General features: G+C 40.9%; 3 protein-coding genes across 4 annotated transcripts; 1 reads left to right on the top strand and 2 right to left on the bottom strand.

The window, feature by feature from the left end:
* The first annotated feature begins 918 nt into the window (after positions 1-918).
* Positions 919-3082, top strand: tnfsf10l4 (tumor necrosis factor (ligand) superfamily, member 10 like 4). The gene is made up of 5 exons (XM_030782223.1): positions 919-1168; positions 1305-1445; positions 1584-1629; positions 1717-1800; positions 2096-3082. The coding sequence occupies exons 1-5, from the start codon at positions 995-997 to the stop codon at positions 2518-2520; spliced, it is 870 nt and encodes a 289-aa protein (XP_030638083.1). The 5' UTR covers positions 919-994; the 3' UTR covers positions 2521-3082.
* A 1527-nt stretch (positions 3083-4609) lies between these two features.
* nono (non-POU domain containing, octamer-binding) lies at positions 4610-13151 on the bottom strand. 2 transcript variants are annotated; one of them, XM_030782702.1, is made up of 10 exons: positions 13088-13151; positions 12205-12346; positions 10583-10776; positions 9884-10185; positions 7743-7838; positions 7193-7389; positions 6117-6301; positions 5858-5888; positions 5303-5382; positions 4610-5191 (listed from the first exon to the last, which is right to left on the bottom strand). In XM_030782702.1, exons 2-10 carry the CDS (start codon positions 12344-12346, stop codon positions 5090-5092), a joined length of 1329 nt encoding a protein of 442 aa, XP_030638562.1. In that variant the 5' UTR covers positions 13088-13151; the 3' UTR covers positions 4610-5089. The 2 variants fall into 2 exon arrangements, with proteins under 2 accessions (XP_030638562.1, XP_030638561.1); XM_030782701.1 differs by lacking the exon at positions 13088-13151 and adding an exon at positions 12769-12923.
* A 1022-nt stretch (positions 13152-14173) lies between these two features.
* On the bottom strand, positions 14174-18534 carry LOC115819514 (uncharacterized). Its single transcript, XM_030783023.1, has 6 exons — positions 18375-18534; positions 17641-17835; positions 17448-17546; positions 17064-17134; positions 15544-15674; positions 14174-14475 (listed from the first exon to the last, which is right to left on the bottom strand). The coding sequence occupies exons 1-6, from the start codon at positions 18532-18534 to the stop codon at positions 14241-14243; spliced, it is 891 nt and encodes a 296-aa protein (XP_030638883.1). The 3' UTR covers positions 14174-14240.
* Positions 18535-23097: the final 4563 nt, after the last annotated feature.

Here is a 23097-nt window from a genome sequence, read left to right as displayed (position 1 = left end):
AACTAGCTGTTCTGTTAGATCCATTGCCTCTTCTGGATGAGATAAATTGCCCAGTCAGTGATAGCTTTAGCCTCTGAAGATCATGCTTTTCTGAGTGGAAAAGAAGCTACCTAAGGACCGTGTCTTTATGGCGTGTGTGTGTGTGTGGTTCATGGGGAAAATGGCCAAGACAAAAATGCACTTTGCCAAGGGTGGAAAATTGCAGTTTAATAGAGTTGTTATTTTTATTGTTTTTTTTTTTTACATTTAATTGTAACACATCTGAGATATATATAGACAGAGATAGAAATATATTTCAAGTTTATATTTCAAGTTTCTGTCCTTTGTAATTTTACACAGAGATGCACTTAAGAATTTTGTTCTTTATTTTGCTATTCCTTAAATATACTTCATGCCAGAAATTCCAGATATGCAGCTGAGCTAAACCAGAATTATAATGGGCCGGGCAAACAAAAGTGTAGACTCTTAAAACTGAGAAATATGAAGCAATATGAAAATGTCTTCAACTGTGACACTGTGAAACAGGAAAGGAGGTATGGGTGTACAGTTGGAGACCTCCACTGCACACTGACATATTATTTGCTTTATGTAATCTCTTTGACATAACATCCCATAGGCCAGCTAACAATCAGAAAATTTCACATAAATGATAAAAAAAAACATGCAGAATTGATAATAATGAATAATCCCTATAACTAAGATTGTATTAACGGTGATATTGAGTTGGATGCTGATATAAGAAAGAAAGAAAGAAAGAAAGAAAGATATTTTTCTCCAACTATAAATATCCCATGAATGTGCTTTGACAGACTTCTAGTTAGGCACATTTTTGATGACACTGGGCGGTACAGTCACCGGGGGACTTTCCAAAGAGAAAGAACAAACAAACATGTGTACGGAAGAACGGAAGATCTGTCTGACCTTGATCGCGTCACACTCTGCCAGTATACATGCGAATTTATTTCACTTTTTTGTCATGAAGAAGAGTTAAAGTATGACTTCGAATATTCAGAGCAATTCTGTTTACACTCAGTTGGACGCAAACTCACTCGAGAATACTAAGTCAAGAAAACAGAATATTTTCTTTTTAATTTTAAGTTTCATTTTAGGAGCGGAAACCCTGATTGCAGCGTCTTTGCTTTATGATTTTACCGTGAGAGTCAATAGGGTAAGTTACACCATTTAACGCAGTGCTTTAAAGTCTGCAGACAAATTATTCTTTGGCTTTGGCTTTATTTCAAATTCTTCTCCTAACTGTTTTACCGATATTTTATGTATTTGTCTACTTTCATGTATTTTTCTAGATTCAAAAAGACCTAGAATATGGGCAATATCCACTAGAATGTCTTTACCAGTTTATGGATCCTGACTACGAGCCGTCCCTTGCAACTGACATAACAAGCTGTGACTTGTTCATTCAAGATTTGAACTATGGCGTTCATAAGGTAGACACGTTGGGTAATTATTTTACCCCGCAATATTAACGTATTAAAGGCTGTTCTTGGTATTTATTCGTTTATTTATTTATTTATTCGCCCTGAACTGAAGCGGAATGAATGATATCGTTTTCTTAATACGTGCAGAGACTTTTATGGGACATCCAGGATTCTGTACAGGAAACTTTAGGAGGTATGGCAGTAATCGTTGGCATATGGTTAATTTAATCTCTCCTTAAATCCCATCGCTCTTTAACGTTGTTGTGAATGTAATCCACAGATTACAACATGAGTCGCTTTACACCTGCTATACACGTTGGTGCTCAGCACGAGATTCAGCAATATCAGCAGTTGCTGAAATCAGGTGAGAATCCACTTGTGTTCCAATGGGTCATTAGCGTTTAAGACAAGTAAGTGGCAAAAGAAAAACTGTTTTAAAAATAAGAAAAATAACACATTACACACATTTAAGTGCACCTATCACAAGATGACATAAAAATGGCACGTCCAATAACCTGATCCAGTCATATGTAGCCGCCAATACAAGTGCACCAATTACGCTGTATAACTGAAATGTCACTGAGGAATAGACCGCCTGCAGATTTGATTCCGTTCATTGAGACAGCATTGATTTAATATTACTATTTTGACAATTGCAGGTGATTCTGACGGCAAAGATACAACAGGGCACCGCCTTCGGTGGGACGTCATGAACGGCCAGGTTTCTCAACAGGGTTTCATGCGCCTTAGCCCAGATGGGGAGATAGTTATTCCACAGGACGGACTTTACTTCGTTTACTCTCAAGTGTACTTCGCACTGTCACCCTCAACAGTCATCAGATATCAGCCTTTTATGCAATATTTATACAGACTGACGGAGTCGTATCCGAAACCGACAATACTCGCTAAAGCTGCAATCACTCCGTGTTTGGAGACAAAGTCCGACTTTCAAGCGTTTTCAAGCCACCATGGGGCGCTGTATCAGCTTCAGAGGGGCGACAAGCTCTCTCTAAGTGTGTTTGCTCTCAAAGCTGTGCGCTTTAAACAGGACGCAACTTTCTTTGGAGCGTTTATGATCAGCTAATGTAAAAAACATTTTCATGTCAGTGAGTAACATTGTGTTGTCAACCAAAAGTCACTCTTAGACTTTCAGAGAAGTCAGTTTAGCTTTTTTGTCGATGGCTGTTGATAACATGAGTGGTGTGGACGTATTAGTACTCGTTTACGTATTATTACCGCTACAAGTATGACAATAATTTTTCCATCACGGATTAGCACTGCCTCAGAATTTTGGGATTTTGACCCAAGTATTACTTTCAATTATAGGTATTTAACAAACACCTTTAGAATCTTCGTTGTTACCGTAAACCTGAACCGGTAGGCTAGAGTAAACCGGTGATGTAATTCCGAATCAGAAAGCTCCTCCTGAATATCTGGGATGTCTCCTTATTTGACTTTGAACTAGACAGACAGATCGGTATGATCAGTAGGAGGCAAAGCACTTGTAACAGATGAGAACTGTAATTATGAATACACTGAGCTACTCCGAAAAGTTCTTTTGTTTTTGTTTTTTTAATGACTGGTGGAACTGTCTGAGACTTTTTGAAATGCATTTTTGAGTGTAAATAAAGTAATTAAAGAGAATATTCAAGGGATGTTTTTATGTAGGTCTTAGGTCTACTAACAGTACTTGTACTCTAAAAGTACTAACGCCCACTCGTGGCAACTAACACGTCATAACAACTTTACAAACGCTGAAGTTTTACAATTCTATTTTACCACGAGAGCACGCCTAGACAGGTCGCTGCGCTTCTGATACCATGCCACGAATACTCAGAAACTCAAGACAAGACAATACCTGAAAGCGAAAACATCTGTAATCTTGCACTTAATTACCCTGTAGCTTAGCCTCATAGATCCACATGTCATCATCTAATGATGACATTAATATTTATCTTATTGTCTCGCGACACACCATGTTCTTGGCGTACTTAATCCATACATTGAAAAGAGGCTCTTGCCACTAAGCGCGATAGAAACTGTTCTCAAATGATTTCCTGTACTCTGAAAATGCGCTGATAATTTAAACCGTTACAGTGTATTGAAAACCGTGATTACGTGTCAGGTTATTAGTAACTTGGATAAAATACAAACTTTGCGCAGTAGGGAGGTGGTACAAACCAGTGTATTTTGGGTTTGAACAATGACGTACGATGGAAGTGTTGACTGTTGATATTTGCTTATAGCTAGCAAGCTACATCGATCCATGGTTTACCTCCGAGGTTACAAGCACAGTCATAATTTTAGAAACTCAAACATAAGACGAATAAAACTTTCATTCGGGGCGTGTAACCGTTATGGAAACAAGATAACAGTTTGGTCACAATTGAGGCAAAGGGATTCGAAAAATCAAATTTTACAGACACATCAGCAAAACCGTCTTGAAGTGACCATGTATATGGGAGGTACTCCCTTCCAAATTTAAGATGAAAATGAAAACGGTAAAATGAAAGTTCAAACCCAGTTATTGTTTCCCACTTTGCCTTTTCGTTTTCGAGTTCGGCTACATGCTTATATGTGTAAATATAGAGCGGGATTTCGCAGGCGAAATTCGCGAAGTGATTCGCGGTTCGTTGTGTTTTTTAGGCTTTCACGTACATTTTTTGATCATCTGACTTCCATCATTGTCGCTCGTTTTTTAGGCTACGCCCATTTCTAATTTACATATATTTACATGTAGGCGAACTCGAAAACGAGGAGTGGAAAACGATAACGCAAAGCTCGACAGTTGCCTTTTCATATTGTCAGATACAGCGCCGTTGATGTCGGAAATTAAATCGCAAACCGGGACTTTGCCATTAGTTCATCAGCTTTGTCTTTTCGTTTGCATTTTGTCTGATTTGTACCGCAAAATCTGTTGAAAGGAAAAGTCTAACTATTGAAGTGAAATGACAAAAAGATATTTCAATTCTATTTTCATCAGGAAAGACTCGTGTTTGTCTTGAAAAAGAAAATGAAAATCGAATTAACAAATTTCATTTTGGCAGGATATGTGCGCACAGGTTCTGAAAAGGAAATAGCAAATGGGGTTTGCACTTTCATTTTACCGTTTTCATTTTCATTTTCATTTTGGCAGGGATTACCTCCCATAATACTTTCATAGATCTAACAACCTGGAGAAGGTACCACCTCTGAAGTATTACTACAGAAAAAATGAGTAACAACAAAGGCCATCAGTAATGTAAAATCAAATGAATTTATTCAAAGCTGTTTAGAAAGGCAGGCAGTTGAGAAAGTGAAATTGACAAAATGAGTTTCCTAACTCTATAAAAAGTACACATTTTCTGGTGAAATACAAAGAAAAAAAAAAAAAGAAAAAAAAAAGAGAGAAAGAGAGAGAGTAGGAAAGAGCAAGGGAGAAAATAAGAGAGACAGGAGATCTATACAAAAACCAAGTTTTCACCCTTAGGGTACAAGATGCCAATTCTTGAGGGTCAGCTCAAAAGTAACACTTCAAAATCAACTTAAAACAAAAAGTCCATTCCCATTCGACTTAAGAGGTATGTAAAAGGAATTATAAATCCATAATGTGAAACTGAACTATTGTACAGTGTGTGTTTGTGTGTTTTTTAAAAAGTGTTTGGCTGATGGTTTTAGAATCTGCGGCGTTTGTTAGGCTCAAAGTCAGGAGGTCCCGGTGGAGCCCTCAGAAATCCACCCTGTCCCATACCAGGGACAACATTATTACCAGCTCCCTGTTCAGCGAGAGAAAGAGAGAGAGAGATAGAGATGGGTTAGAGGCAGAGACAGTCCAAGCACTGAGTGCAGTGTGACGGCTGTATGAGAGTTCTGGACGGTGACTTTACCTCGTTGGCTGGCATGTTGGGCGCTCCAGAGGGCACGTTGTTAGATCCTCCCATTGGGTTTCTCATCCCCATTCCTGGACCTTGAACACACACAGGCAGAAGAACGACACACAGACACAGGAACACACACACACACACACACAGACAGACGGACGGACAGACGGACAGACACGGGAACACACAGACAGACCGACAGACAAGGAACACACAGACAGACCGACAGACACGGGAACACACAGACAGACAGACCGACAGACACGGGAACACACAGACAGACAGATCGACAGACACGGGAACACACAGACAGACAGACAGACACAGGAACACACAGACAGACAGAGAGAAACAGGAACACACAGACAGACAGAGAACACAGGCACACAGACAGACAGACACAGGAACAGACAGACAAACACAGGAACACACACAACCAGAACACAGGAACACACACACAGCAAGAACAGAATCAAAGTTGATGACATGGTTTAACTTAAGTACTCAGTAATCAGAGGGATTAAGAGGTTAGAGGTAAATCTGTTACAATATTTTTTTTACCTGGCATATGCATCCTCATCTCTGGATCCCTCTGAAAAAAGAGAGCAATCATTCTCATCAGCAAATTCATTTCAATGTAATAACATATGAATTACATGTTCATTTCTTGTGTATGACTACCTTGGCTTTGTAAAAAATAGTCTTTGCACCTGAGCTATCTGTATAAATAATTACCTGAATTCCTACATTTCTCCCTTAGTTCAATTCAATTCTGTGTGTGTGTGTGTGTGTGTGTGTGTGAGCGCCGTTTTGAACTCACTTTTTCAGGAAAGTTGCCTCCTGGGCCATGCTGCCTCCTCATCATCTCCTCGCTGTGAGAGCGCAGCTCCTCTTCTCTGCGCCGACGCTCCTCCTCCTGTCTCAGCTCCAGCTGCTTCCTCTTCTGCACCTCTTGACTGTGCAGCTCCTCCATGCGCCGTAGCTCCTCCTGTCGACGGAGCAGGTCTGCGCAGAGAGCACGGTCAGTTACACAAGTTGAACTTACATGGTTGTAAGCGCACGGGACATTGATAGATTAACACAGAAAGTGACTGTCATGACACAGCTAAAGCTCCTCTTGCTAAACACAGTATGCACAGAGAAAGAGGGCAGAGCTCTACACAGGCTGTGCAGCATGGCACAGAGAACACTTGTAGTTATAACACAGATGGTCGGTACAGAGAGAGGGCAGAGCACAAACACAGCTCAGGGTTCAGGACCAATCTTATTTTTTTTTTTTTTAGAAATGTCCCAAAACTGTCCCAAAACCATCCCAAAACAATGTGTCTGCCATCCAAAAGTGAAAACTGACCATCCCAAATGTGTGAATGACTTTTGTTTACACTGTCTACGTAAAAGACAGCAAGTGTTAAGTTGCGTACAACATTATCGTACTGAGGGCGACCCAAAGCAGTATTTTTATCAGGGGTTTCGGGATGGCATTTGTCTGGAGCCTTGTAGGTTGGCTCTAACACATTCTCACAGAGGAGGAATGGGGTAATGACACAGCGGGAAGGTAGAAGAGCTGCAGTAACCAGTTCACCGTGGCTACAATCTCAGTGTGGTGGGTCAAACTTGTAGTCTAACCCCACTGCCTGTTGCCTCTGACACAGAGCGTACCGATACAGGAAGTAACTCTTGTGAAGAGTGTCATGTAAATGACGACAAAAGTAAATGTAAACTGGAATGTGACTGAAACAAGGACAGAGCACAGCTTTACAGTCAACACAACACACTCACACTGACGCTGCAGTACTTCTCTCCCTCAACCTCCGCTATTTCTCTCTCTCTGTCTGTCTCTCTCCCTCGATCACACACTCACACACAGAGCTTAGCAAACAGCTGAAAGGTCCTGACCTTGTCGCATTAGCATGACCTGGTGTTCATGGCGTGCGGCCTCCATCTCGGCCTCCAGTTTCTCCTGTGCTTCTTTAATGTTGCGTTCCACCTGATCGTACTGCTGCTTCTCCATCTCCATCAGGGCCTTCCAGCGCATGGCGTACTCGTACTCAAACGAACCGGGCTGGGCGAAGCGCGGGGGCTGCTCCCGTTCCCTGACACACACACACACACACACACACACACACACAGATGACGCATGGATGTAGCCAGTAGTTGATTTGTTATTTTTTATGAGTGGGGATGGCCCAATGGTCATTGACACTACTCTATAGAGTATATAGGGGAATGGCAGGTTAACAAGGGTTATGCATTTTTCCCATTTTGCTAAGAAGGTGGATGGCACCCCCCCCTACAAATCGCCTACTGGGTGTAACACATCAGACATATGGACTTACACGCTGCCCACTGGTGCTCACTGGGGTTCTATGCCGTAGGAAACTTTCGCGTATGGCTCAGACAGTGCAGTGTGTAAGTATATGTGATGGTAAGGATGGATGCAACTCACTTGTGGAACTGTGGGTTTTTACTGATCAATCTCTCTGGAAGTCCCTCGTCCTCATCCAGCTGTTCCATTGGCTCAACCGTTACCGGACGGGGAAACCTGTGAACCAATCAGTCAATTTATAAAATGACTGACTCTGGCTCGCCGTTAAAGCCCGACTCACTGAACAAATTCAGTCGTTTCTGTTTTCATTATGTTTTGTCAACTACATAAAACACGGTCCCTATTCATGTCTGTAATGAAGCTAAAATCTGAATAAGGTTTTTACAACCAAATGTTAACTCCTTTCAACATATTACATCTGCGTCATTAAGTTGTAACATTTTACATCCTGTGAAAAAAGATAGAGCACATGTCATAAATCTAAAACACAAAGTCTCTTCAGTTCTTCATAAAGAAACAAAAGTCCGTCTGTAAGTAGGGCTGCTAGGAAACGACACGAAAACAAACTTTTCCTAATGCAGCATCATTAGGTCCGCTTATTACATGTATAGACATGTTTACATAGTGGTCCTGTCTTACAGCTGAGTAGTATAGCCCAAAATTTACATCATGGTGTTTTTTTTTTATTTTGAGATCATTTTCACCTGTTTTACCCCACTGCACTACCCTGTTTTACACCACTGCACCCCCCTATTCTACCCCACTGCACCCCCCCTGTTCTACCCCACTGCACCCCCCCTGTTCTACCCCACTGCACCCCCCCTGTTCTACCCCACTGCACTACCCTGTTTTACCCCACTGCACCCCCCTGTTCTACACCACTGCACCCCCCTGTTCTACACCACTGCACCCCCCTGTTTTACCCCACTGCACCCCCCTGTTCTACACCACTGCACCCCCCTGTTCTACACCACAGCACTACCCTGTTTTACCCCACTGCTACCCCCTGTTTTACCCCACTGCACCCCCTGTTTTACCCCACTGCATTACCCTGTTTTACCCCACTGCACCCCCCTGTTTTACCCCACTGCACCCCCCTGTTTTACCCCACTGCACCCCCCTGTTCTACCCCACTGCACCCCCCTGTTCTACACCACTGCACTACCCTGTTTTACCCCACTGCACCCCCCTGTTTTACCCCACTGCACCCCCTGTTTTACCCCACTGCACTACCCTGTTTTACCCCACTGCACTACCCTGTTTTACCCCACTGCACTACCCTGTTTTACCCCACTGCACCCCCCTGTTCTACCCCACTGCACCACCCTGTTTTACCCCACTGCATTACCCTGTTTTACCCCACTGCACCCCCTGTTTTACCCCACTGCACCCCCTGTTTTACCCCACTGCACCCCCTGTTTTACCCCACTGCACCCCCTGTTTTACCCCACTGCACCCCCCTGTTCTACACCACTGCACTACCCTGTTCTACACCACTGCACCACCCTGTTCTACACCACTGCACCACCCTGTTCTACACCACTGCACCACCCTGTTCTGTCAGGTATGGTGAGGACTAGCACACGTGAACTCTGAAACAAGCAACGTCACGTTTTTCACCAGCACAGTTCACAAGTGTCTCCATGGAAACTTGTCATGTATGGAGCCCAAGGGCGTTCCTCCTAGATTTGTGACGGTGGGGAGAGCGCCCTGTTTATCCAGGGAGTTTTTATTAAGTGTGATCACAGGGAGCACGCCTAAAACACAGACAAAGACGTTTTTCATAATCCCTAACTCAGCTGGCTGCATCTCCAGAACCTGATATCATGGTATGATTTGAATTATGGAAAAAAGTATCCAGTTGCAAAAAAAAAAAAAAAAAAAATTAATTTGCTTGCCTTGCTATCACTCCCCTCCACTCTAATGTACTGTAAAAACCATCTCTTTCTTGTCATGAAGGTTTATTCCATCACTTTTTTTTATCCTTCATTAAACAACAGTCTAGCCAATTGGTCGCTGCATCTCACCATTTTCCAAATGACAGGGCATATGTAACCACAGCATATGGTAACCTACATCCATCAAAGGGAAAGTCAAATGGAGACACTACCTGTATCACCGATAGAGTACAATCTACACTGCAGCACAGACATGTCCCAGTATGACGGCTGATTCATTCTACAGCCCTGCGGCATATCTTATGGTAGAGTATGTGTTGCAGTAAATAACCGGGCTTTGCTAGGAGATCCAGCAGAACTCACGCGGTGAGGAGGAAGGCGCCGTCTGCACAGCGGTCCAGAGCCTTGCGAGCCGACGGTTTGTTGGCGAACTCTACGATGCCTTTGCCTGTCGGCCGTCCGCGGTCGTCCACGATGACGATGGCGCGTTCGATGGGGCCGAACACGGAGAAGGCCTCTTCCAGCAGCTCGTTAGAGACGAACTGTGGCAGGTTTTTCACGGAGAGAGCGGCGCCATGTGTCGCAAACCGGACACGGATCTGACGCCCTCGAAACAAAGTGTCATCCAGTTCTGCTTTGGCAATGTCTGCCAAAGTCTTGGTTTCCTGTCAAGGTAGAGACAAGGTGAGTTTTACGTGAGCAGAGTCAGAATAATCAACTGTTTCTCGACAGTAATTACCTTCATCACGGAGTCTGTGGCATTCAAATGACTGGGACAATTATATCACCTTTCATGGATCCAAGGCACTTCTTGTTAGTACAGTGGCTTACACTGTCATGATGTGACACTAAAAAATACTCTGGTCAAATGAGCGCTAATTACAAAGACCCACCAAATGTCCCTCGTCTGATGGATTTTTACAGACAAGGTGACATCCGATAGCTACAGATTCAGCCAAAGATGAATAAAAACCAAGGAGCTCAAAAACTAATTATAATGAATCTGCTAATTAGCGTAGCAAGTCCTGTGAAGATGAAGACACTGCAGGCGTGTCGACGTACCAGTCTGATGAAGCCAAAGCCTCTGTCCTTGTTGATGAAGATCTCGGAGGGTTTGCCGTATTTGGAGAAGAGCTTCTCCACTTCCTCCTCAGAGACTCCTGTGGGAAGGTTCCCAACAAACAGTCGGCTTCGCTGGGTGTATGTCTTCTCCCCTGGCTTTCTGAAGCTCTGCAGGTCTATGGTTAAACCTGCGTCTACAGAGGCGGAGACACTGACCGTCAATCACAGTGTGTTCCCAGCAAGACACTCAGAGCCTTGCACACACAACGATGTCACTCAAGGCTATTACACTTCTGTCAGCAGTAGCAGTAGATTTTTCTTTTGAATGGACAATTATGCATTAGTTTTTTAAAAGACAAAACTGAATCACATTAAATGAATATAACATACAACATGTCCACAGAATGTTAAATGAGTGTGCAATCTGGGCAGAGTTAGACAAACAGTGTCACGATTCCCATGATTCACCATCTCAGGTCACTGTTATTAAAGGCAATAACACACTCTTCATGGTAAGCAGCACTGCACAAAATCATCATCAACATTACTCTTTATGATACCTGACATCAGCATTTTCAACATCGTCAAAGAGGTGCTTTTGCTATCAGAATAACAACATTAACTTAATCAGTTTACATTATTTATGAAGGCAGTAATTGAGGTAGAGCAAAACATTGCATCCTTCTTGGACTTAAATTGAAAGAAATTACGCGACTACCCAGAGGGGAGCAGTTAAAAAGCCGTAATAAAAAAAGAAAGGTTGTTATCCTTCAGTATGACTGTAAATTTGTGTAGTGCTCTTGTTTCTTTGGAAAAGTACCACATCTTTCTGTGGTACTCCAATAATCTCGCAATAAAGTTAAGCAGTTTGTTTAGTGTTTGTGGCAGCGTGGTCAGCCTTAAATTAGGTTGTAAGCGAAATTTTTCATCAATAAAACATTCGGCTAAGTTTAAATTAAGTTCAACTTCAATATTACGTGCGCATACAATTCTTATTTGTTACCTGTACAGTTGTTTCAATGTATAGCAATCCCAAGTACCTGTAGTAGGCGAACACCAAAACATTCAAACCTTTTAATCTTTTATTACATGTGGCATAAGGGCTGGGACAACATTTCTAAAGTCATTTGTTTGGTTTTTGAGGTATTCAGTTTGAAAAGCGACTTACACTAATAAATCATCACTGACACATCACACTGTAAACAGGCAGGAACAACACTATAAACATGTCACACACACAAACACACACACACTCAATACTGCAGTAATACCTACATTAAGAGATATCTCAGACTCACCCGACAAAGTGCACCATATATATGCTTTTAAAAACATCATGTTAATGTCGCATAACCGATTTAATGGGCTTTACGTCGCTTTTGGGTCAAGTTCCCTTTTAAAGTGTTGATCGGCCGCGGTCTCTGTGCACGGATAAGGTCGGCCGGCATCTAAGGTACCCTAACTACAATTATACGTCTTACGTTTCTCTTTCCAATGAAACAAGAGCATCTTACGATATGTAGCAATGCGAATCCATCACGTCTATGTCGCATCCAGGGCTATCTATAATTTGACCGGACATTGCTTCGATTAACCGTTATTCCCACACTGGTCATACTTACTTGGGCTAGACTGATCGGTATTGTCTGCGTGTTGTCCATTACTATCTCCCTCGGCTGCTTTCTTTTGATGGTCCTGGGGGTTGGGCTGTCGCGGCGGGCCATGGTTCTGCTGCTCGGGACGCGGTCCTCTGTTACCTTGCATCTGTGGTAAATAAAACGTAAAAACCCACGATTAACGGGATAAACCGCACACCTTCGACAAGGCTTCGGTTAACAGCAATATAACTATCAGTTGTTCTAGTCTGCGCAAATATGAGACTTAGTCATCAGCACTATTATTGAGACTAGAGTATGATAAATAAGGGTATTGTTATGCCTTAGTTGACATGTAGTTTACCATCCGGGTTAACAAGCCACTAGCTAACTGCTAAATCATTCAAGCAAGACAATAACCCTGGTTTTGATAACGTATCTGCGTTTACCTGCATGTTCAAACAATTTGTATCTAGGTATATTTAAGCTTGTTCGGACGGCAACGTGATTCTACATTGGCTAGTGCGGTTAGCAGTTTAGCTAGATTAATGTTATACAACCTAAGTCAGCGGTATCATTGACAACCCTTACAACATTCGGGTGATACACGTTTAAATAGGAGCAACGGCAAACGTCCATCGTTTCCAAAATAAGCGATTCATACGGTTTTGCTGCAAGCTAACTAGCGTCCCTTAGCGAGTTTTACCACTTCTCCAGTTAGCAATGGTTAGCATAGCTCAGATTTCCACAGACGCTAGCAAGCTAACATTAGTGATGGCTGTTGGTTACTAGATTAGTATTTAACTATGGAGAATGCAACTACAACTCCAGTACACTGCTACATGCAAAAGTTAGGACATCCATTAATGATTACCAAACAAACGAAAATATTTCAGAATTAAAGTCTTACGTTTCCTTATTAGGATCTAATTTTCCCAAGAAAGCGCAGTTACACACAAAACCTTGGATGGTTACAAAGGAGGAGGAGATGGGTACTCCACAGCCTAATCTGCTCTCTATCGTGGTCTATAATTCGCTGGAAGAAATTTTGTTACTTGGCTATAGCGGCTTTTCATTGGATAAAACGGTGTCATTAGCTGACGAAAAAAAAGCAAAGCGCCTTTCATTGGCTGAAATAATTTTGAAACAGTTTTCCTGCATCTGATTGGTCAATAGAAGAGATGGGTGTAGCAAGTTTGTGAGACGCTTTGGCAATTCAGTCGGCCACTATCTCTGCAGGAGATTCTGGGTAAAGTAGTGAGTAGTTGGTGCTCCGTTAGCGTATTTGTAATTTTAGACTTGTTTTTTTTTTTTGGTGGGCTACCTGTAGTGGCTAATGTACCGGAATCATGAATTCGTATTTCAAATGACTTGTGACCGCAACTTTAGGTGAACGACGTAATAAAATATGAAAATAAATAAAAATAGGATACTGAAACAGAATCAGAATATTTAAACTTTTTCTGATTCTGATTTTAACAGCAACTCTATCTATGCTTTATCTTGCAGTAACAAAGCGAGTGATATACCACCCAGACACCATATCACTGTTCACTTAAAAAGAACAGGGTTATGTGGGTAAACTCATTTCTAAACAACAATAGGGGGCTCTGCTATTCACTAATAGTGGTGATGTTGTCGTGTTTTCTCATCCTGGTTTAAACTAGGAACACGTATTAAAAAAAAAAAATAATCAAACAATACAAATTGATTAAAGTTTAAGTACCTAATTGATGATGACAGTTCATTAGCAAGAAGTACCATGAATTGTTACACAGTATAACTTTTATTTTAATCTTTTATTTCCAAGTAGAATCAAGTTTCCAGCAAAAATGCTATGTAGAAAAAAAACCAGTTGCATAAGTTGCAGACTTAATTAGAAATACAGTAATGCAGCTTTTTATAAGATACAAAACAAAACAAAAAGATTCCTGAAAACCTGTGAAAGATGGATATTTTCTAAAAATGCCCTTAAATTCATTGACATGCAAAACCAAATTCATGACCCTCCCAAAGGTTTCACATGTCCACTAGGTCTTCAAGTGACCATACAGCACTGGGGTTTATTTCGGCTTGACTCTCTTGGCCCCCTGCTTGTAGTCTTCCGGCGTGAGACGGTATCCCCAGTGCTGCAGAGTCTGACGGACCACAGGAGACACACCAGGGTTATCGTAGCCACAGCCGGCCCGGACCACCTTGGTGATGAGGTTGTTCCTCCAGCGCCCTTTGACCCCAGCACACTTGGCCCAGCGGCTGATCTGACGTGCATCGTCTGCGGTGCGCCGTCCCTGGTAAAACCTGCCAGATGAGGAAGCCTGTTTTTCAAGCACTGGAGCACAGACATCCAAGAGCATCTAGAGGGTCTTATATAGAAACCTTTGCCAGAACCTCTGTTATTCTGGATTGACTAATGTGTTCCTTTCTTTTTGACTCTCCTCTTAAACGTAACTGAAAAGACCTTTGCATTACAAGGCAGAAATTATTTAAACAACGGTTGATAAATGTTCACACACTACATGTGAGGCCGTCAGCAATGCTATCCCACCCCAAATAATACATTTATTTTGCTTTTCTGTTTTTTTTGTTTTGTTTTGTCTTGTTTTGTTTTGTTTCTTAGGGATTCTGAAATGATCCATTGCTAAGTTAGGTTACCGACAAAGCAAGCTAATTCCATAGTTATCATGTTATCAATGGAAGACCGCTAACATTAATGAGCGATTAAACTTTAGCGTTCAACTTATTTTGCCTAAATGAAGAAATGGTAAATATATCTGTGACTCGCATGTCTGTAGTTAAAGTTGGTGCATTGCAAATTATTAAACCAGAAGGGACATGTAAAGGTGAGCTGAACAAGTATCTAACATGGCTTGGTATCCAGACAAAGTTATCTGGTTTCTCTTTCAAACATGTAGTGTGAAATCTCAAAGTCGCAAGTCCTCGATATGACATGACTACAGTCATGTAGTATTAGATGCATTCAACTGCATGTTTACTCTAGCTCACTGTATCAGTTTACTGCATTATTTATCAAACCTTTAATATATTTTGTTGTACCTTTGTTCAAAGTACACTTATGACAATAAAACAAGTTTATTTTGAAACTGTATTATGTCATGTTATCTTGATGAGGACACTTACATAACTACACATAACAAATGTTAGGAAAAATCTTTGTTTACGTTAAGTGTTTCTGGAAAAAAATAAGAATATCGGCGACATATCATTATCGGATTTTTAAATCTTCAAATGCCAAATTCGGTATCGGTCTGAAAAATCCTGTATCGGTCGGGCTCTGGTTTGAAGAACTCTAGGTTGTATCCCGCATAGCAGTCTGATAAAAGTTTGGGTTCTGATGGCGGCCCTTACCTACAGTACCACTGGAACCAGCCATACGGATCCTGGGTCACAATCCAGCCACTGCTCTCCCACATCTCCAGGCTCCCGCCACACTTCACCTTATAGGTGTTTACGTTCTCCCTGTACGTCGCTGATGCCACCTGCAAAACACAATTCTGTCTCAGTCACAAGCTTCCAAATGGTGGCTGGGCAGTGAGAGATTCCACCAGAGTAATCAAAACAAGTAAACCGGTATGGTTGTCTCTGCAAATCAGGTAAATGTACATTTTTTTTATTTTGAGTAATAAAATGGCACTGTCAGATGATGATGATTTAAAATCAATGAATTTATTTGATTTTTTTCTCCAACTGGTTTTAGAGTCTGTTTCTAAACCATATCTGCAGTACACTGAGTATATGGATTGTACTATGAGCTATTTAGGGTTTGCCTGCTGTTACTAACTTCATGAGGGTAAAACTACAAGATGCATAATTTCACGGTTTGTTTGTTTTTTTTAATCTATTACCCACTTATATAATCCCAGCAGAATCATATGAGTGGTCCTGTGATTTGTAAACTCAGTCATCAGTTCTGCGTATCAATATGAAAATAATTACATATGACAGATTGTAAATGATTACGGCAGTGACAACCAACACAGGAGCTCTGATGCTGGAAATCCCCAGTATGATACTGCCAAGCCATAAAACACTTAAGTAATATACATCCATTTTATTTTAAAGCAAAAAACCCAAGACAAATCCATTAGCTGTGAAACATTGGCTGTGCTCTAGGGCACTGAGCTTTTACTGAACTTCATGCTTTGAAATGGGACAGAAATTCCTGATGGTTTGATCTAGGACATTTTTAATCTTTTATTTAAACCTTATACAAAGGTGGTTATAAACCAGGCCGCAGCCAAAATATGCTTTGAAAAGTTCATAAATGTCTAACTGCCGTCTGAGAAAAAACCTTTATCCCATCTTTAAATGGGATAAGCATTGATAATTCATATGTTTACAAGCTAAGCTTGCAGATATTCAGATGTAGCAGGACTAGCTGGATAGCGGGAGGGAATCTGACAAGAAGAGAGAAGGTATATAACTCTGTAAAAGGAACAGCGGTGTTGGCATGTTTGCATCTAAGTGACACAGGCTGGACAACATTTCACAAACAACATTAGTAAATACAGTGTTTCCTGTGTAATAAGATTAGCTGCCAATTTGAGTAATGTGTGTTAGGGCTTAACAAGTAAAAAACCTGGTTATACAAGCGAGTGTTAACCCCTCAACACAAACTGATAAGTTCAATTAAGCTCGATTATGGTGTCGTAATCATTATTTTTGTACATGTGACTAGCTGGTAAAATGATGCAAACCTGTGTGTTCTACATGAAAAACAAAAACAAAACAAAAAAATGGATGGATGATACTTTATGATTACTGACAATCATAGAGTCACTCTACATCCATAAACTGATCAGGAGATTGAGTGTACTCGGATAGAGAAAAAAAGTAGAGAGAACTGATTGTTGGCACAGGGAACTGACTTGTTTAGGAATGTCTAGTCCCTCCAGCCAATCTGTTGGGAGCTCCTTCCACACATCCTTATAATGCTGCTCTGTGATAAAGGAAGAGTCAGAAAATGTCAGTATCACGACTGAATTTTCATGGTTCACATACAAAATGTTCCTGGGTGCAGAGTTCTGGAGGTTAATTACATTTCAGTTCAGTCAACTGAAAAGGCTAAAATGAATTGGTGTTACAATTATTTAAAGGCTCAAGTGATTTTCCTTGAAATCTTTCCAGGACTGGAATTTAATGTCCCAAGTCTGACAAGAGATCTGAAATCCAACAGAAATGCCGATTTTCAGTGCATTTCGAATACAGCAGATAGGTTCATTTTGTACCGATTTGTATAGAAAGGACCTCACTTGTTATGCTGGAGTATATTGACCTAAAATAGGTGCCCCCAAAACTGCCTGCCTGAAGAACCTCCTTTGGTGTCATATTGGGCCTGAATTCTGGAAAATCTTGAGGAAGGAAAGAGAAACATCAAAATATGATTTACTGGGAATGCACATTAACTTGCCATTACCAAGGTTATAATTTTGAGTTTAAGTTCACCTTTAAAAATAAGCTCGCCCTTTTCATTCTTCTTCACTTCAGAGACACTTCTGGAGCTTTCCTGACTTTTCTTCTTTTCCTTTTGGGGCTTCTGTCTTGCCTCTGCGCTGCTCGGGAGTTTTTGCTTCTTTGAATCGTTATCTTTGTCATCGTGTTTCACTTTGTTCTTCTTAATCTCAGTTTTTCCACTCGGAGCTGAAAGAGTAAATGAAAGAGCATCAAATGAGGCAACTGAGAACTGCATCTGAAGAATAAATTATTAGGGGACACCTGGGGAGTATTCCAGAAAGCAGGTTTAGTGAAAACTCAGGGTTAGATAACTCAGAGTAAGTAGTAAACCTCCTAATAGAGGAGCCCTATGGCTTTGTTTTGCTAGGAGAATGAAGCCATAGGCTCTTCTGTTAGGAGGTTTACTACTTACTCTGAGTTAATTAACCCTGAGTTTTCACTAAACCCGCTTTCTGGAATACCCTCCAGTCTGTTAGTATTCCACAAACTACAATATCTTATACGTATTATTACGCTATTGTGGTTCGGATTATACTTAAGAGCACCTCTGTCTTTAAATGATGATGTTTACATGGTGCATTTCAGCACCATGTAAACTGTTCAGCAAAAGAACAACACCGGATTTTATCAGTGCTGTTAATCTTAGAGTACCCAAACATCAGTAGACTTAAAACTACCGGCGTGGGCTTTTTTCCTTCAAAACCAGAAACATAATTTCGACTCACCAGCTGGGTCTCGTGCTTTTTCTTTGTTTACAGTACGAGTCTTTTCATGTCCATCTTTTAGTTTAAACTTTTTCACTGTGGAAGGACTTGTTGAATCTCCAATGCTCGTGGATAATTTCCTTTTGAGATTTACCTGTAAATCTTCCCCATCTTTAGCCATTCTTAAATAACCTGGGTAACTGCAACTGCCGCGGAGGCGATAATATGTCGAAAACAAACGAAAATTGCGGTGCGAAACAGTCAGCACCGGAGTTAAAAGCGTGGGCCTAATGGACTGTATTGTTATTAACTTTTGGGGACAAAATGAAATTATGTGATGATTTTTGCCTGCGTCTCTCCGGTTCCGTTCCACACCTCGTCATTTACACAACCAAAATTACTACCAAACGGTTCTGCGCATGACTCATCATGGTCTGCTTCACAAGAGTTACGACTGCGCTGCAGATACGCAAAATCATCCAGCGTGTAAACACTAGAATTCTCTTTACAATCCTGTAAATTAGAATGGACACACAATATTCTGAGAACAGCTATTCAAAAACATTACGCGTAGATTAACAATATGTATATCTGTATTGGTAACTTAAATAACGCATTTCTTGATATCAATAGTTCGTCAATCTGATTGAAAAAGTGTATTCTGAAGCTCAGTATAGCAACACTAACATTCATGAGCACGCCCGAAGTTACAAAAGTCTTTCGTCACGTGGAGGCGTTCTGCTCATATTGTTTTTAACGTGTTTGTGAGGTAAGGTCTGCGTTGACAGATGGTACGTTTATGAATGTAAATACTATAAATAAAAGTGGATGAATATAACATACTGTTACACAATAAGCACAATATATGCACAATATTAAATACAGTACATATATTATGCATGTGATGTACATACTCAGTATATTCGGTAGGCTACACATTTCACAAACAGAATTTTTTATGCAATAAATGCTCTACGCACAGTTCATTATGGGTCTAGATATGCGATTAAATATATTTTATATGTATTAGTAAAATATTATTAAACATTGTATTATCATTCAAAATATAATGACGTGGTAAGCGTAGTGTATTGTATGTCTTATTTTTGTACATTATATAATTTTGTACATTATTATTATTGCATGGAAAATTGTTAGGATAGCATATTCCAAGGGAGGAGGAAGACAGAGATGTAGAGCGTGTACTCTGTGGAAATCTGTGGACGGACAATTCCACTGATTGTAAATATACTCTACGTTAAGTCAGGGGCATTTGAATGTAGCATGAATTTGAATATTATCTAGTAAGGATAATATGAATCATAAATGCTAATAGATATTCACTGTGGTCAACTAAACTGGCAGAGAATTAAATGTAGTATTTACGCTAGACCACATGTGCAAATTCACACACACAAAACTAGGAATGATCAGATTGTCTGACACTCTGCTGAATGTTAATTGTTGCATTGTAGTTAATTAAGTGTCAGGCAGATGATCACTGGGAATGCTGGTCGGAACATGGATGACATCTTCTACATTAATACATATTAACTTTTAATTGTAAATATGTGTGTAGGGTATGGGGGGGGGGGGGGGGGGTCTTGGTGTGTGAATACCTATTTTTGTGCTATCAAAAGCTTTCCTAATCATAGCACACATACACCCATTGTCATTCTAGTCTGAAACCGAACAGCAAGAAAGTTCTCCTAGTTAAAACAAATCAAACCTTCTTTTTTGACTGGATAGACTAGTGTAAAATGCCATTGAACATCAACGATCTTCATCCTAATTAGCTATTATGCTGTCATGTTTAATCAGTTTGAAGAATGTAGCAGCTTGTCACAATGAGTGGTAAATTAGACAGAGATGAAGCAGTACATGAGCACAGCTGAAACAGACGATGATTTCTTAACCGGATGCAGATCATGTGAAGAACATCTTGTCTCTGGACTGATTCTGTGTGAAATAGCTCAGCTGGGAGAGCATTAGACTGAAAATCTAAAGGTCCCTGGTTTATTTAGCTGTACGACTCCTCTCCCACCTGGCCCTTCCTCCATGTAGAGTACATAGAGACTATACATTCCATATGTATATGGCATACAGTAATATCAATACTGGCATGGTCTAATGGTTAAAGAAGCGGGGTTAGAAATGTGTGTAGAGGGAGTGGGCGAACAGTGCTTTCCCCTCCCACATCCAAGGCTGAAGTGCCCTTGGGCAAGGCACTTAACCCCAAAAGTGCCCCCCGGGCAGCCCACTGCTCCTGCTCCTGCTCCTGGTGGGTTCTCACTGGTGTGTATAGGACTGGTTAAATTCACTGCTCACAGCGTGTGTGAGCGATCACAGAGATCATGCACCACCTGTCACCAACGTGTCTCATTTAAGACACAGACTTAGTCCTGCATCAAAAGTTAGAGAGAATGCACTTTGAGCTGAACCTCTTGTAAGCCTCACTCAAAAATAATGATTCTTTGATGCTTGTATGAGAATCTTTTGGGGTTTTTTTCAGTCCTGTAGATAAGAGCAGATGGTTTGGACAAGATGCTAATGGGAGGTGGTCCTACTAATGAATGATTATAATGACAATGTCTTTAGTGCCTAAGTGTCTCGGGGACATTACCAAAGAGCCGGGATTTATGAGGAAAATCCATTCGAGACAGACTTAATTAATGTTAGCTGGGATTTAAATTCATTTTGGAGAAAAAAAGCTTTCAGGCTTCTGCGCCCACAGAGCTTCCTCCAATCAGTTTACCTCATCCTTTCTCTCATTGAAATCCACATCCTCCGCTCGCGCTCACTCTTGAAAGTTCAGAGTCAAGCTCCTGTCAAACTCCTTATGTACTGCTTCACACAGCCATTTACGTCACGCGATCTAAGGTTCAGTAAGAATTAACGGTGACATTCGGAACCTCTGAATGTGCTGCGCTCTGCGTCGGTCATATTAATAAATTTACTCACTGCAGTCAATGTTTCACACGCTGTACATTGATCAGCAACCGATTCTGAATTCTTGTAAGCACGGCATTTTTTATGATCTAAAAAGTAGCCTTTAGGCTACCACCAAAAATATTTTGTGCTCTCCTATCTTTCTGCTTTACCTTGTATCGACCTACTTTCCGCCACTGTTGAATCCAGACCTTTGTTTATGGGTCTGAAAAATACCGTACAAGAAAATACTGTACAAGAAAAAAGTGGTACATGTATGAGCAGGCTTTAAGGACTGACAAGGACGGGTGATATTAGATCAAAATCAGCGCTGTCCGCAAAGGATTCTGTAGCCTATTGTCGCTTAAAATATCGTTTGGAGTGCACAGTGCTATTATTTGTTCTTGTTCTAATTTAGGCTATTTGAGGGAGAATGAGGGAGGATGCCATCCCCCTTTTTAGAAAAAAGACCAGAATGCATCCCCGCTGTTAACCTGCCATTCCCTAGTAGCAGAGAGAGTGCAGGGGGTTGTTTCGCTGAATATGTTAGTCTAGTCTGCATGACTTATCGATCATTTATCTGACTAAGGTTTGTGCAAGTTAGAATCTATTGTCCCGACTAAAATGTATCCCCCTTGTTAACCTGCCATCCACTGGGCCATCCGCCCTGTTAAAAAAATAAACCACCGACTGTTTACAGCTTTTACATTTAAAGGTTGTTTTACGTCTTTGTAAACCGACATGTTTACATTTACATTGTTTTACACATTTGTTATAAATGCAATATTTGCTATAAGACCTCACAGTACTAAAATTAAAACCGTAGGATTGACACAAACTTTTACCATTGTGCTAACAATGTTTTGTGATTTGCTGTTACAGGGTGACTGTCATAATGTTATTATACCCGCCCGAGTTTGCCCCGGAAGGCTCTCTGTCAGTGTAGAGAAAGAAAAATTTGTTGGACAAATTGAGACATTACATGATTATGCAGTAGTTCTTCTTTTAACTCAACTCTTGGGCGGATTCATCTCTCAGTTGGACACCTTGAGGTGGTACGGCAACGGCTTGTTTGACGGTCTCCAAGTTTATACCTTAGATCTCCAAGTTTAATGCGTAACGTAATTAATATTGATTATTTGTTATTAATGTTATCATACGATAGATACTGTTAATAAAACAAGTCGTCTCTTGCCTTTGAAACGAAGATGTTTTCACCAATGGACTTTATTATGGACTTATATGTGGAGTTTTCCCTGTGCTGAAATAAATTAGTCTGAGTGAGGGCAGAGGTTGAGGGTACAGCATATGTTTTAAAAGTAATCAGCGCAGCCTCTTGGCTTCACTTCGGAGTAAGAATCCTCCGCTTGGGCACCAGGACCCCCATGGAGTGTGGAAATGAGCGGAATACCTCTGCTGAAATTTTGAACATGTTTTATCTCCTTTTGGTATAAACTATACCATTTCTTCAGCTCGGATTCCAGGGACAATGTCATGCGGATTGGACGTGAAATCAGTCAATAAAAAGATCAAAAGATGATATATCGATTATTTCGCACGCAACATTTTATTCATAAAAATGAACGGAACCGAACATGGAGAAAACGAACGACTGGAGCTAAAAAAAAATGTGCTGGAAAGTCAGAGTCCCGCTCTGGGTGTTGTGGAAACGTTTCCGACCATAGTCTGATCCAAATGTAAACAAATAATTTTCGATTTTGGACGTGTTTCTTAAAGCAAAGTTAAAATCATCACTTTGGACGGAGGAGGAGTGCAGAGAGAAACTTTAGCCTGGGATGTAACTGACCTGTAAACA

The sequence above is a fragment of the Chanos chanos genome, chromosome 8 (genome assembly GCF_902362185.1).
Source record: "Chanos chanos chromosome 8, fChaCha1.1, whole genome shotgun sequence".
In the NCBI taxonomy this organism is placed as follows: Eukaryota; Metazoa; Chordata; class Actinopteri; order Gonorynchiformes; family Chanidae; genus Chanos; species Chanos chanos.
The sequence above is the reverse complement of the archived record's forward strand: the minus strand, read 5'-3'. Positions and strand labels throughout refer to the sequence as shown.